At 40.9% G+C, this 16,181-nt stretch overlaps 1 protein-coding gene across 4 annotated transcripts in view; it reads left to right on the top strand.

Moving 5' to 3' along the window:
• The window catches only part of DBNL (drebrin like), a 37,557-nt gene extending 23,518 nt beyond the window's left edge, over positions 1 to 14,039 (top strand). The window contains exons 9-14 of one of the 4 annotated variants that reach the window (XM_034436968.2): positions 417 to 485; positions 4,463 to 4,571; positions 5,820 to 5,972; positions 7,691 to 7,812; positions 9,125 to 9,224; positions 12,376 to 14,039. In XM_034436968.2, coding sequence (XP_034292859.2) covers positions 417 to 485; positions 4,463 to 4,571; positions 5,820 to 5,972; positions 7,691 to 7,812; positions 9,125 to 9,224; positions 12,376 to 12,515 — 693 coding nt within the window. In that variant the 3' untranslated portion in view covers positions 12,516 to 14,039. The remainder of the gene's footprint in view (positions 1 to 416; positions 486 to 4,462; positions 4,572 to 5,819; positions 5,973 to 7,690; positions 7,813 to 9,124; positions 9,225 to 12,375) is intronic. The other 3 variants (XM_034436970.3, XM_034436971.2, XM_034436972.2) reach the window with 3 other exon arrangements.
• Positions 14,040 to 16,181: the final 2,142 nt, after the last annotated feature.

Below are 16,181 nucleotides of genomic sequence, written 5' to 3'. Positions count from 1 at the left end.
AGCAAAGAATTCCTAGGCAAGTTCTGAAATCTTTTAGTGCCATCATGAAGACATAAATGCTGTTTCTGCTGATAATTTGCACCAAATTTAAAATATAGTAGGTAGAAGTGGAATTCTGGCCATCAGTTGCTTATTCTTCTTGATCGGTTGAATGACTTGAGTCAGTGGTCCATAGGAAGAACTTAAGTTCCTTAACGTTTTTCAACAAAGATTTTAGTAGATGAGAATATTTGTAGCTCAGAATTGAATTGTGGAGTCTTTAGTGCTTTTTGAGCTTGGTGGTTTTCTTGCAGACATATCATTATCCCACTAGGTAACATCATCAGTGAAAGCCAAGAGTCTTTATTTCCCTCACCTTGGTGCCATCATCTCTGGTTGACCTCACCATAAGTGTAAGAGGTCATCTTTTGTTACAGAAGGAGCAAGAAGAAGTTCGCAGCAAGAAAGGTTTCCCACGGAGGAGTGAGTCTGTGGAGAAAGCTCAGGTACACCGGAGAAAATTCCTTGCCAACCCGTCCTCACTCTTCACAATCTGCTAGCATGCAGTATTATCTGTATCACTTCTATCTTCTTCGTATCATCTCTCGGTGCCTATGAGATCAAAGCAGGGATAACTGGTGACTTTCTGGATAACAACTACAACTCAAGAATCCCATTGCATTATTTGCGCATGCAGTGCACTGCATGCATCATTATGAGCATTGCATGTTTAATATGGACACTCTTGTAGCTGACAGGTATGAACAGTCCAGCCAGAATTTAACCCAGAAGGATCTTCATGTATCTGCTTCACCTCTTCCTGCCATAGGGAGGCTGAATACTTATATAGATACATAAATCCTTCAATCCTTGTTTCTCTTTTGGTCTTGGTGCATCTGAAGGCAATCTCTACTCATACACAGTTTTCCAGTAACTAAGAAAGTACCGGACTGATCTTTCTGCTGATAAGAAAGCCTCTCCCTTCTAATGATAATTCTAAATATTAATTGCAATTGTTCACTGTTTTCGGGTTTTATTTTCTTCTGTCTGCTCAATCTTGCATTTTTTTCTTAAGAACTTTTTCATTGATTGTTTTGTAATATTTTGGATCATGGGCACAAAAAAGTCATCCTTGTTTCCTGGGCTCTTCGCTTGTCATCTATTTCAATTAAGTTTTTGACTGCTTCTGAAAACAAAGGCAAGGTAATAATCTGTCATATTTTTTCTGACTGAAGCCTTGCCCCATTCCTGTGTCCAAGATGTGATTAAAATCATGGCTGCAACTGAGTTACTGTGTTTCTCACTCACTTCTTGCCATTGTAAATAACCCCAGAAAAATTAGCAGCCCACATTTTTATTACCTGCTTTTTGTTGAAAAATGACCTAGAAATGGACTTGTAATCCCTTTGCCAGCAGTTTTGATTTCTGTATGCAAGTTGAGAAAGGAACAAGTTTGCTTCCTCTACTCCCTGTAGAAAAATCCAGGAAGTTGTCAGGAAGTAAGATTATTCCATCCCTTTTAGTATAGTATGTGGTTAACAGAAAAAAAATAAGACCTTGTATAATGATTTAGACATACAGAGCTGTTTATAATTAATTGTACAGGTAGTCCTTGAGTTAAGACCACAATTGAGCCCAAAGTTTGTTGAGTTTGCCCCATTTTACAACTTTTCTTGCCACAGTTCTTAAGTGAATAATTGCATTTGTTAAATTAATAACATGGTTGTTTTGTGAATCTGGATTCCCCAATTACTTAGCTTGTTAGAAGGTCGCAAAAGGGAATCACATGACTCCAGGACACTACAATGGTCATGAATATGAGTCAGTTGCCAAGAATCCAGATTTTGATCCTGTGACCATGGGGATGCTGCAAACAGTCACAATTGTGAAAAATGGTCATAAGTCACTTTTTTCAGTGCCGTTGTAACTTTGAACAGTCACAAAATGAACTGTTTTAAGTCAAGGATTACCTGTAGAGGTAGTCCTCACTTAACAACCATTTGGTTAGTGACTACTCAAAGTTAGGATTGCACTGAAAAGAATGACGTATCGCCATTCCTTGCAACCGTTGCAGTTTCCCCACAATCTCATGATCACAATCTGAGTATTGGCAACCGGCTCACACTTAACCGTTGCAACATCCTGCAGCCATGTGTTGTCATTCGCGACCTTCCCACTGGCTTTGACAAGAAAAGTCAATGGGGAAGTCATCAAGAGTCACATGTTGCGGTCACATGGCATCTCACTTAATGACCACAGGTGATTCACTTAATGACTGGGCAAAAAGGTTATAAAATCAGGTGTGTTTACGTGATGTTTCACTTAATGATTGCCCTGCTTAACAATGAATTTTCTGGTCCCTGTTGTCATAACAGGATTACCTGTATAGAGTTTATAGCTAAAAGCTCCCCAACTAGCTATCTTCCAGATTTTGGGAGATTAATTACCAGGATTCCTGGCTTTATGTGACAAATGCTAGGGATTCTGGGAAATTTATCTGATTTCAGCTGCTTTTCAACCACTTCAATTTCATGGTTGCCAGCCAACCAATAGTCTACAGGTGACCAGTTGAAGAAGGTTCTGCTAGTATATGACTCTTGAGCTGAATTTCCCTACGGATTCTTGTCCACCCTGTTCTTTATTCACAATGCGAGAGAATAGATCTTTTCCCCCAATTGATGGTCGTACTTCCTTGGCTATTTCCTTTACTTTTTTATGGAATTTTGATTTAGACTCACCCATTTGCATGTGGGATTCTTGGTAACTTGACTCTGTTCTCCTTCCTGTTCTACTATGGGTTTCCCATGGACAATTCACTGGGGGATTTGATTTGAGCAAGATGGTTGCTTCCTTCTTGACTTTGCACTGCTTGAGAAAACCTTCTGACTAACTCCATTCTGCATCTCTTGGTTTGTGAAGGTCTTCCTCCTTCTGACTAGCTATTTGCAACTCCTTGATCCTTCTGAACCTTTTCCATAGTGGAAAATTAGTGCTGTCCACAGGGACCTTCCTTCATCCTTTAACTCTGTATCTCTCATATGTAGTGAAGGCAATATGCAAAAGGATAGTGCATCGTACAAGGAGTTCATATGATATCTTCAGGCAAGCCTTGATATCCCATTTATTCCATTTTTATAATGAACAAGTGATACTTTGACCCAAAGCCTTCATGTCTTTTGCAGTATCTAGAAAGGTATGTATCCAAATGCAATGTATCCATTGACCGTTGGATGCTTGCTTTATCTCTGTGGAGATTCTCAATAATCCTGGTCTGGGTTGCCCCAAAGGTGCTTTTTCAAGAGGCAACTGGACTTTCTTTGTTTCTCCTTGAAGATGTTTCACTTCGCATCATCCAAGAAGCTTCTTGGAGTTCAGAACTGAAGAAGCTTCTTGGATAAGAAGTGAAACGTCTTCAAGGAAAAATAAAGTCCAGTTGCCTCTTGAAAAAGCACCTTTGGGATGCTTATTTTATCTTTGGAGTAACTGAGGACCATGGTCTTGAATTTTAGTGAAAGGATGTGGATGTTTATTATTTTTCTGCAATACTTCACATCTGTCCCCAATCAATCCACTGCAAGATGAAAGCCATTGAATGTTATACACCATAATCTCCCATACTAGTCCTGTTTTGGCTGGTAGGTAGATATTTTTTAACTTCCCAGTTTAGGACAGAGATCGAGAGAGTCTGGTCCAAAGTCTGTCAGTTGCTTCTGTGCCTAAAGGGAGGACTACTACAGCTTGGGTTTCCCCATTCCTAATCTAGCCTTTTAACAACTGCCCACTACATAAAAGGGTAAAGAGTCCCTGCAGATTTTACTCTGCTAGTCATTTCTGACTATAGGGGATGGTGCTTATCTCAGTTTCAAGGCCATTGAGTCATGACTGTTTGAAGACATTCCCACGGTCACGTTGCCAGCATGGCATCATGGAGCACTGTTATTTTCCCACCAAAGTAGTACCTATTTATCTACTCACATTTGCATGCTTTTGAACTGCTAGGTTGGCAGGAGCTGGGGTAAGGACCGGAGCTCACCATCACATGATGCTCAGGTCTCGAACCCATGCTGCTGGTTTTCCAAACAATAAGCCCGCCATCTTAACCATTGAGTCACTGCGCCGCCCTGGTGTAAATAAAGCCTTTTTGATGGATGCCTGCATCCTGAGCTTTCCTTGTTGAATGATTTATTGATTATCCCAAATCCTCTCTTAATCCTCATTCAGCATGGTCAGTAGCTGTTCTAGCTAGGGATTGTACGATTTGTTGCTGTGTTGCCCAACACATCTGGCAGCATTGGATTGAGGAAAGGATTTTGATGGTTATTAGTTAGATTTTTTTCTTACATTTAGTAAAATAGGCAGCCAAAGGCAACACTTTTCCCCTTGCATGCTAAGGCTGGGCATTGGTGGTGTTTGCTGTTCCCTCTTCCTTTCCATGCTTTTCGTATTTCATCTGGATTCAGTTATCCTTTTGGTTGCTTTTTAGGAAGCCGCATCACTAGTAGCTCAACGATCAATGAATCCTCGTGAGATCTTCAAACAAAAGGAGAGGTCCATGTCTACAGAGGCAGCAGCCACCATCTGCTCCCAGCCAGGTATTCTGTGGAGCACTCTTAGACTAGGAGGAAGGCACGGGGGAAGGGGAATTGCTTGCTTCCCCCAGGGATGAGAATTTCAGAAGATGGCCTTGGCAACTGAGAACATTTTCTTTATTCTCCACCAATTTGTGGAATTGTGAAAATTTTAAATTTAGCACCATAATTGGGGTTTTAGAACTTGATTGATACAAGCTAATGCAATTCAAGAACTTATATATTGGATGCATGGTTTGATTACAGATAGTCCTTGACTTACAACAGTTCATTTAGTGACCGTTCGAAGTTACAACAGCACTGAAAATAGTGACTTAGGACCATTTTTCACACTTATGACCATTGCAGCATCCCAATGGTCATGTGATTTACATTCAGATGCTTGACAACTGACTCATATTTATGACAGTTGCAGTGTTCAGGAGTCATTTGTGACCTTCTGACAAAATCAGTGGAGAACCCAGATTCATTTAACAACCATGTTAATTTAACAACTGCAGTGATTCACTGAACAAATGGGGCAAGAAAAGTTGTAAAATGGGACAAATTCACTTAACAACATAAATTTTGGGCTCAATTGTGGTCTACCTGTATAGGTAGTCCTTGACTTATAACCACAATTAAGTCCATTGCTCAATTGCTAAGTGAGACATTTATTTATTTATTTATTTATTTATTTATTTATTTATTTATTTATTTATTTATTTATTTATTTATTTATTTATTTATTTATTTCTATTCACCCATGGTGACTCAAGGCAATTTACAGAATATAATTGAGTTTTGCCTCATTTTATGACCTTTCTTGCCACAGTTGTTAAATAAATCACTGCAGTTGTTTAGTAAATAACCCAGTTCTTATGTGAATCTGGCTTCCCCATTGGTTTTGCTTGTTAAAAGGTCGCAAAAGGTGACCATGTGACCCCAGGACACTGCAACCGTCATAAATATGAGTCAGTTGCCAAGTGTCTGAACTTTGATCATGTGACCATAGGGATGCTGCAACGGTTGTAAGTTGTGAAAAACAGGCATCAAGTCAGTTTTTTCAGTACCGTTGTAACTTCGAATAGTCGCTATATTAATGGTTGTAAGTTGTGGACTTCCTGTAGTTCTGTGTACAAGTCACAAACACGGTTATACTTCTGAATAAAAATGGATAGAACTTGGCAGTAACTGAGCAGCAATTCAGCCAAGGACTCCTTGTTGTATATGGGCCATTTGTGTTCTGGACTTACTTGGCTCCTTTCCTAGGCAAGTTACGGAGCCCTTTCCTTCAGGAGAGAAACCAGGTGGAGAGTCCTGCGTCCCCTCTCCAACCTGCTACGCAAGATGTTCCTCCTCCTCCTCATGTTGCTCGTTCGTCTGGTCACGACACACCTCCAGTTTTTCCTGTTCCCGAACTTGGTAAAAGCATTATATGAGAGCATGTGATTTCTGTTCCTTGATTACACTACCTTTTTTTAAACAGCAAGAGGTGTTTTTTTTAATAGCCAATGGTAATTCTGATTTTTCCCCTGCATTCCAGTTGGAAGATACACCTGAAGTTTATTTGATTTATTTACTTATTTTAGAAACATATAAGGCTTCCCAACTCTACAAAGAATTCTTGAGTGGCGTACAGTAAAAAATCAATGGTGCAATACAGTTAACACAGTTAAAATAATACAACTCAAAGAAACAACCCCATTGCCAAGCGCCAGACCAAAAGGAGCCATTAGAAGACCGCCAGTCATGAGATCCATCAGCCCTTCTAACCCAAGGCCTGGGGAACAAGCCATGTTTCCAGAGCTCATTTGAACACATTCAGGGTAGGGGGTGAAACATATCTTGAGGGAAAAGGTATTCCAGAGCAGGGGCTTTGACAGGACAGAATGTTCTCCTGAAAGTACCCTTGACCAAGCCATGATTTCCCCAGAGGGCTTAAAATTCTGCCATTTTATGTCCAGGTTCATGCTTGGAAAGTTTCATCCCCTCCCCCAAAAGCCTGTGAGAGAAACAGTTTTTAGAAAAATAGAAGCCTTTTATGTTACCTTTTACATGCAGCATAGATATAGACCTTGTTTATCTTTTTTTCCCCTCTGAGTATAGTACAGCTTTCTCCCAACGTGAGAAAGCTGAATTAGACTATGAAAGCTGCTCCAGTCCAATTTGCTTCATTACTGTTATTTTACTGAAGAAGAATTTTTGCTTGGGACAGCTTCAGGTTCACTGTACTCTTTATACCTCTTGCACACATTTACATGCAGTTCTTTTAATACAAGGATGCACCCAGGTCATGGGTGCATTCTCACGACCAAACTCTCCCCAGTCCTGCTCTCAGAAGGTCTTTACCAAGCCTTTGTTTAATCAAATCTGTGTCTCATTCTCCATTAGCTAGATTTGTTAACAGTGGAACAGACCAGAGCTGTTCTTTTCACCCTTATGTCAAAAGGAACCCTTCCCTGGATTTATTTCTTATTTTGTTATGGCGAGAAGATGTGAAATGTGCAGCTTCATTCATCCATCTCAGTGATCTTTCTTTTCTTCAAAAGCTTGAGAAGTCCGTTGTTGCCCCAACAAGATTGATCTCTGTTTCAGTTTCTCCATGTATTGTGGTGTGTGCGTGTGTGTGTCCCGTTCCCTCCGTGTGGCCATTGGTGCAATCTTGCTTCTTGCTGCAAAAGCTTGCGGGAAGGGGGAAACAAATGAGGACCCATGAGTCTGCACTGTGTGAAAGAAGGTTAATGTGTTGGCGTAGTGGTTAAGATGATGTCTCAGAAAACAGGAAAGTTGAGTTCTAGTTCTGCCTTAGGCATGAAAACGAGCTGGGTGACTTTGGGCCTGTCACTCTATTTCAGCCCAATTCACTTTACAGGGTGGTTGTGGGGGAAAATAGGAGGAGGAATGTGTGTTATAGATAAGTTGGCTGCCTTGAGTTACTTGTAAAAAGAATAAAGGCAGGATAAAAATTAAAGTGAGACATGCGAAGACGAGTAAGCTGCTTGTTGTATTGAAAGGAGAGCAAGAGAGATACTGAGTAGAGGCATCCTGGGGAGAAAAGCTATTAAATCAAGAAATAAACCCTGGGACATGAGTCTTGATTTCTCAACATTGAGGATTGAAATTGAGAATGCTTCTTTCAGGTAATTCTGTCAGAGAGGAGAACCACAAGGCAGGAGCTGCAACCTTCCAACCGGAGGTAGAACAAGAGGCCGTGTACGAGGAACCCCCAAACCAGCATGTTATCTATGATGAGCCCCCTGAGGTTAGTCTCTGCTAGCAAAAGATCAATACAAATTGGATTATTCTTGGTTGCATTAGCAAGATAACATTGGTATGTCCTTTGCTGTTTTTTTTAATCAAAATATATTTAAGAAAAAATACTTCATATTTGCAATTTCCCTAATTTCTCCAGCATGTAAATGTAATTGGGGAAACCTAGATTAATAGAAGAATAATATAAATTTTGTCAAAAATATAACACTCTCAGCCCAACTCACCTTACATCCATGCCTTTGCTGTACTGTTTGTTATCTTCCTATGACATACATGGGGAAAGTAATGAAATGTGAGGGTGAAGGTTCGTTTTCCGAGCTTGTGGGTTGGTTTTCGAATGTTTCGTTACCAGGCTAGGCAACATCTTTCAGTAATGAAATGTATATGCTTATGTCCCGTTCAAAACTTATTCCATGGATTTTTGCCTTGAAGAAGATGTAGATCAAGTCCTGTGACCTAGTGACATCTGACTTGGCAGATCTTACCAAAAAAACCCCTTCAAAAATCCATGATAAACTTCTTTTAAATCATTCCTTTCAGAAATTAAGCCATATTTCTATAAATTATATTTATATAAATGACACTTATATTTCTGATTTCGTACACTTACATCAGAAAGTGCATTGAGATTTGTTAGTGCAACCTGCTCTGACTATGTCACCTTCCAAATCTGTGGCTTTCAACTCTCAAATTTCTCAACCTTAGTTATTGCCTTTTGGCAATTCTGGGAGTTGAGGTCCACACCGGTAAAATGCTATTGGTTCGGGCCAGTTTGCCCGAACCGGTAGTAAAAAAATGTAAAAAAAAAAGTTCTGCCGATCAGCTGAACGACGAGCGATTGTCAGAACTGTTTTTTACTTTTTCAGCATTTTTTTACTACCGGTTCAGGCGAATAGGTAGTAAAAAATGCTTTTAAAAAGTTTTTTTAAAAGGTTCCGACGATCGTGCAGCACAGCTGTGATCGTCCAACCCTTTTTTTTTTTACTTTTTATAAAGCATTTTTACTACCTATTTGCCCGAACCGATAGTAAAAAATGCTTTAAAAAGGTTTCTTAAAAAAGGTTCCCAAGAAACCAACCACAGTTTGGTGTGAACTGTGCATGCTCGCGCACTTGGCACACATGCGCGGCCACCGAACTGGTAGTGAATCGGTTCAGATTTCACCACTGGGTCCACACATCAGGAGCAGGCCAAGGTTGGGAAAAGATATTTTAGTGAATGAATTGTAGTCAAAAGATTGATGACCTCTGATTTACTATATCATTCTTTGTCTCGCTAACTCTTCTTTGTTTTGGGAACAGCCTGAAGATGCTAACTATGATTATAGTGATGCCTACCAAGAAAACCTTAACACGGAAGGAAAAGGAATATGTGCCCGTGCTCTGTATGATTACCAAGCTGGTATGTTTGATATGTTTTGCTTTCATAAGTTCCTCATATTAGGAACGCCGGGGGTGGGGGTCCTTATGTTTAAAAAAAGCATGATTAGACATTTGGAAGTCAGAAAACCACATTTTAGAGTTTAAATTAAGCTTACTGAAATAAAAAGGTGTTTTCTTCTCACCCTTAGCAGAAGCCATAAAAATAGAAGCTCTACCTATACAGAGTTAGAATGTACTCTGCAGCTGCTTGAATATGCAAAGTGTGTGTGTGTGTGTGTGTGTGTGTGTGTGTGTGTGTGTGTATGTTTTCTGAGGTTTTCGCGGGTGTTTGTATGTAGGTCTTTGGTTATTCAGGTTTTCTCCCGCATAAAATTGGAGGTTTCTTGGCAACGTTTCGACGAAGTCTGCCCCACCACATACATCGGACAAACCAACAGAAGAATAAGTGCACGCATTGAAGAACACAAGAACTCAGTCAAAAAAGAGGAACCAACTTCTTCCCTGGTCCAACACCTCAAAGCCACAGGACATGATATTGACTTTAAAAAGACCAGAACTATCGCCAAAACTGAACACTTTAACAACAGAATAATCAGAGAAGCCATCGAGATAGAAAAACGTCCACACAGCATGAATAAACGAGATGATACCTCCCGCCTACCAGCCATTTGGAAACCCGCCCTTATTGACAAATGAGTCCCTAACACAAAGAATGACACCAGACCCACACTCACGAGAGCCACACAGGATGTAACCACCACACATCCACGCAGAAAGCAGACTCAAACCCACACTGATGATGAGGCACGACCACAGACCAGAAGCCAGACCACAGCTACATCATTAGCCCCTTTAAACCCCTCCAATCCATACATGAAGCAGACTGACACCCACCATGAAGAGGTAGCACGGCCACGAACACGAAGCCAAACAAAAGCAACACAGCTCACCAGCTCAAATCCCCCTGCTACTCAGACTAACCCGAGCACAACCAAGCGCCCACCTAAACAGAACACACACCCATCCAATCAGAGCACAGCCAACCCCCCATCCAATCAGAGCACAGCCAAACCCCCAACCAATCAGAACACACCTCCACCCAATCAGAACACAGCCAAGCTCCCACCCAATCAGTTCACACCCCCACTGGCAGTTAAAAGGAAGAAACACCTGCGATCACACACATTGCTCCTAGAAGCACGAAGCCGAAGACACCAGCCTGAAGATGACGAATGAGACTTCGTCGAAACGTTGCCAAGAAACCTCCAATTTTACGCGAGAGAAAACCCGAATAACCAAAGACCTATACATACATACATACATACATACATACATACATACATACATACATACAAATATAAATATAAATATAAATATAAATATAAAGTTGTGTTTTTAGGCGCAAGCATTGAGTGCAACTTTCAAAGCCTGGCCAATTTTTGCTGCTGAGTGGTAACTTCTAACATGCCAGCAGAATGAATGTATTAAATATTTCATTCCCTCGTATTTAATCCTACTTTATTTTTTACCATGGCTCTGCAGGCTGTTTCTGTTGGTTCAGTGTAGTCCCAGCCCGCCACTCAAAAGCCTGATGCCGTCTTCAGCTCAGAAAAAGTTTGCTCAGCTCAGATTTAAAGGCTGAAATGATAATACAGGATATTATGAGTCTGCAAAAAGGAGGACTAATAATCCACAGTGAAAGAATAAACAGCATTAGAAAAGAAGAGGTTAAATGATTAAGTACTTGAGTTTAGCATAAGGCAACCCAGATTACTACAGGTGTTATTTAAATAAAATTGAAACAGGCTGAGGTTAGAGAAGAATTTCTTGACCTTGGCACTTCTAGGAACTCTGCAACTTTGAACTGCATTGTGGGAGTTGGAGTCCACACATCTTAAAGTTGCCAAGATTGAGAAACCATGGTTTACACATAGTCCTCAATTTATGACCATAGTTGGAACCAGAACTTCCATCACTAAGCAATGCAGTCGTTAAGTGAGTTGCGCCTGACTTTATGAGCTTTTGCCACAGTTGTTAAGCGAATCATGCCATTGTTAAATAAATCCATCTTCTCCCGTTGACTTTGCTCATTGGGAGCTACCTGGGAAGGTCACAAAGGGCACTCATGACTCCAGGACTCTGCAATTGTTATAAAAACATACTACTGTGTTTCTCCAAAAAGAAGGCTGGGTCTTATTTTCTTTTGACCCCCCAAAAAAACTGCTAGGCCTTCTTTTTGGAGGGTTCTAATTATTGACTCACCTCGCAGCGGTGGCACCAACAGCCCGCCCAGCAGGAGCCTGCTGCTGGCCCACTTCTTCTGCAGCCGCTTGCCACCACTCGCACGCATTGCCCCGGCCTCCGTTTTGCCTTCAGATGCCTTCCGGAAAGCCGTCTGCAGCCGATAATAAAGCTCCGGATCGATCCAGAGCTCTATTATTGGCTGCAGATAACAGATGCCGGCAGGCATCTGAAGGCAAAATGGAAGCTAGGGCAATGCGTGTGAGTGGTGACAAGCGGCCGCAGACGAAGGCGAGGTAGGTATTGGGGTATGCAAGGCCTGGTAAGTAGGGCAGCTCCACCCTACCCACCCCCATCCCCACCCTAGCTTATTTTTTATCTGTGTTGCCTCACCCCACCCCCTGCACCCCGGGGTGGGTGGAGTCTTAATTAGGGCTAATTTTGTGGGTGGGGCTTCATTTGATCAGATGCACTCAAAAATGTGATAGGGCTTCTTTTCAAGATGGCTCATCATTTTGGAGAAATGCGGTAGTTGCCAAGTGCTCAAACTTTGATCACATGACTGCAGGGAAGCTGGGACAGTTGTAAGTACGAGAGCCAGTCATAAGTAACTTTTTTCAGTACTGTCGTAACTTCAAATCATCAGGATCAAAGTCAGTGTGGGCACGAGGGACCAGTTCTGTGGAGAGAGGTTTTTCCACAGACTGGAAAGGCCGTGGTATCGTGTGCTGCCTGCATCCCATGGATGGGGCTTTTCTTGTTTGCGTGCCCCAGTTTCTGCCATACTGCAGTCCGGTGCCGGTCCATGGACCAGGGATTGGTGACTCCTGTTTTAAGTCTACTGGGCCAGTTACTTTCTTTAAAATATAAATTTTAAAATTCTTTTTAAAAAATAACATGGAGATTGTGTTTTGTTTCCCATCTTTTAGCTGACGACACAGAGATCTCTTTTGACCCTGAGAACATTATCACAAACATTGAGATGATTGACGAGGGCTGGTGGCGAGGTTACGGGCCCGATGGTCACTTTGGGATGTTTCCAGCCAACTACGTGGAACTTATTGAATAAGGGTTGCTCACCCTGGGGGGACGAGTGCAAGTAATGTCTGAAAGACCAACTTTCCTCAAAACCACTTCTTGGAGATGAAGCTGTGTTATGATTTTTTTTTTAAAGAGGGGGGGGCATTGCTTCATACCCCCATCGCTGGCAAAACCCTCTATTGGCTTGGTGAAGTGGATCCTTTTCCTGTTCTATTCATTTTCCTTAACAGGCGTTTTCAGATAGAGATGGACATCAGTTTGGGGGACACACAATTCTTCCGTTTGTTCAGAGAGGGAGGAAGATCATGTAGTGGGAAGCGCACTGGACAAAGCCACACTCTGCAGGCACACATGGACCATGGTACTCTTGAATATCAACCTGGGCTCTTTTGAAGAAAGGGAAGCAATGGTCAGACCTTTTCAGTCTGCCTATTGTAACTTTGCAAGATAGCACGAGAGAACAGAAATCTTAAGAAATGCCTACATTAGTATTACCTTTGATTGAGGCTGCATCCCACAACCTACTTACTCCAGAATGCTGCTTTGGGGGAAATGGATTGTTTATAGCTGCTTTTGAAGGACGGCATGTTTGGAATTGCTCCAAGGGAAAACTGCTTGAAAGAGCAGAATTATCCATGCTTTCTGCCGGCTTCTTTTGTGCAGCTTCATTCCATTTCAGTGGAGCAATTCTTTAGGGAAGACGGTGCCCTCGGACCTCTCCGCCACTTAACATGTAAGCTGAGTGGGGCTGAAAGCTCTTGGAGCATTTGTAGAAACTCTTATCCTTGCAATAAGGCAAAAGGCTGTCTCCATAGGTCTCGTGGCAGAAGAGATTCAGATATCAATTCAATAATTCCCATAGCAAATGAGCCAATTGACCCCAAATCAAGGCTTATCTCTGAGCCGGTGTTAGGTGCACACAGCTTTAAATATTATGCTTGTGTGTCAGTGTGGTTTGTTCGATAGAACTCTGGTTTATTCAATTACCCTTTCTGGAATTTAGGGCTGGGAGGACAAAAATACATTAAATTTGGCTGTGGTAAAATTGGAATTCATTTCTTCCTCTGCCTTTTTGTGGGTGTTTTTTTTTTTTTAAAAAAACTAGAATATAAAAAAAAAATCTGGCAGTTGAATACACAAGAATGATACCAGTTTGAAACTGGATATTCGATACCTTCAGGCCCAATCTTTCCCACAACTTCTCTTTACAGTATAGAGGCATAATATTTAACCTCTAAAAGGCAATGTTTTATGTTTATTTTGTTTCACTGGCTCAAGATAGTTTTAACAGGCTTGTCAGACTTCATAACTCTACACAGGCAGAATTTATGAGTTGGAAGAAACCATTACATTTAAACCCATTCCCTGGTCAGTGTAGGAATCTAACAGGTAATCCTTGATTACTGCAATTGCTTTTCACAGCTTCATGTTCAAAATTCTCCTTTTTCCAGCCTTTGGCTATGCCTGAAGATTTATGATGGGGTAAAAAAGCTAGTAGATTGTGACAAAACAACAATGAACAGGAATTAAAATGACACAATAAGCCTGTGAATTGGATTATGTTTTTTTAGTTTTGGAAAATAGTTTACTCGCTATAACTATGAAATGAGGAAGATAGTTCAAAGTGCCAGAAAAAAAAGAAATGAAACAAACAAAGTTAGAAAATAGTTTTTCTCCTGTGTAGATCTTGTAAGCAAACAGATGTTGGCCAGCTGTTATTTTCAACATCTCCATGGCCACTGCAGGCAGAAATAAGATGCTGAGAATTCTAATTCATGCAAAACGTTAGGAAGCCTAAAATATTGTAATGTATTTACCTTCTAAATGGCCAACTTAGAGAAATCTCAGATTTAAACAACTATTTTGTAAAATGTATCTTTTGGTACATAATCCATAACAAACTGACATTCTTGTTTTCATCATGCATCTTGTGATGAAGTAAATTGTTAGTTCCTTATCAGCAAAATTACAGCTCAGTAAGATCTAAAAGACTACAATTCTCCATTTCTTAATATATCCTAAAAAGCAACGTATATAACCAGTATGGTCATGAAATGATTTTCTTATGAGTCAATCAATACCAGTTTCTCTTGCAGCCTTAATATAAATGATATTGATAACCAGAGGCACCAGTACATGCAGTCCTCAACTTACGATCACAATTGAGTCCAAAATTTATATTGCTAAGTGAGAGATGTTAAGTGAATTTTGCCCCATTTTACATCCTTTCTTGCCATAGTTGTTAAGTGAATCACTGCAGTTGTTAAGTCAGTAACACGGTTGTTAAGTAAATCTGGCTTCCCCATTGACTTTGCTTGTCAGAAGGTTGCAAAAGGGGATTACATGACCCTGGGACACTGCAGTCGTCATAAACATGAACTAGTTGCCAAGTATCTGAATCTTGATCATGTGACTATGGGGATACTGCAACAGTCATGTGAAAAACGGTCATAAGTCACTTGTTTCAGTATCGTCATAACTTTGAACAGTCACTAAATGAACTATTGTAAGTCAAGGAATGCCTGTACCCTTTCAATATGAGGGGAGGAAATCCTCACATGCCAATTATTCCTACGCTAAGTCTTCATCTTACAACAGTTCATTTAGTGACCGTTCAAAGTTATAATGCCACTGAAAAACATGACTGATTACTGTTTTTCACACTTATGACTGTTGCAGTATCCCCATGCTCGTGATCAAAATTCAGATGCTTGGCAACTGACTCATATTTATGATGGATGCAGTGTCCCAGAATCATGTGATCACCTTTTGGGACCTTCTGACAAGCGAAGTCAATGAGGAAGCCAGATTCACTTAACAACCGTGTTACTAATTTAACAACTACAGTGATTCGCTTAACAAATGTGGCAAGAAAAGTTATGAAATGGGGCAAAAATCAACAAATTTCTCACTTAGCAACATCAATTTTTGGCTCAATTGTCATAAGTCGAGGATCCCTGTACACTCTTCTCTGAAGACCTAAGATTGTGTGGTCTCCAACATTGTAAGTTACATCTGCAGCAGCTTCTGCTATGGGAAGAGGTGGTGTTTCCTGCTGCACTGTAAGATTTGTCAAGACTTTCATGGATCTCTTGGTTGGAAATGATGGATGTGAAGGGTGGGGGTTGGCAGTTGTGTTGCCTAATTGAGTTAACTAGGTCAGGTAGATAGGAGGGGTGGGGGGGGCAGAGGGACAGAACGAGAGACAGATGAAGAATCAAATCCAGGGCAGACCTCCATTTCATTTCCATTTGTCTCCGATCCTCCCCTGAGACCCGCTGCCACCAGCAAAGAAATCATTATTGTAGTGTTCTTTACAGCTCGGGAAATGCATCATGAAGTCTGTTTGCTTCAAAAGGATGTTTAATACTACTTGAAAGATGCAGAAAGAAGTGGTTCCTGGCACATACACTCCCTCAAAAAAAAAAAAAGAAAGAAAGAAAGAAAGAAGAAAATCCAAAGTCCCTAGAGCAGGATATTAGCCAATTTTCCATCACTGGAGCTTTGCCTCTTGCTAAGGGCATCTGGGATTTCTTAAACTAACAGAATATGGGTATCCTAGATGGGAGAACAGGTAATCTCGATTTAACCATTCAAAGTCACAACGGCACTGAAAAAGGTAACTTATGATCGTTTTTCATAGTTATGACCTTTCCAGCATCCCCATGATCCTCTGATCAAAATTCAGATTCTT

This window comes from Pantherophis guttatus, chromosome 9 (genome assembly GCF_059756535.1).
Source record: "Pantherophis guttatus breed Tessera chromosome 9, ASM5975653v1, whole genome shotgun sequence".
Lineage (NCBI taxonomy): Eukaryota > Metazoa > Chordata > Lepidosauria > Squamata > Colubridae > Pantherophis > Pantherophis guttatus.
Note: the sequence above shows the minus strand (reverse complement) of the source record. Positions and strands in the feature narration are given on the sequence as shown.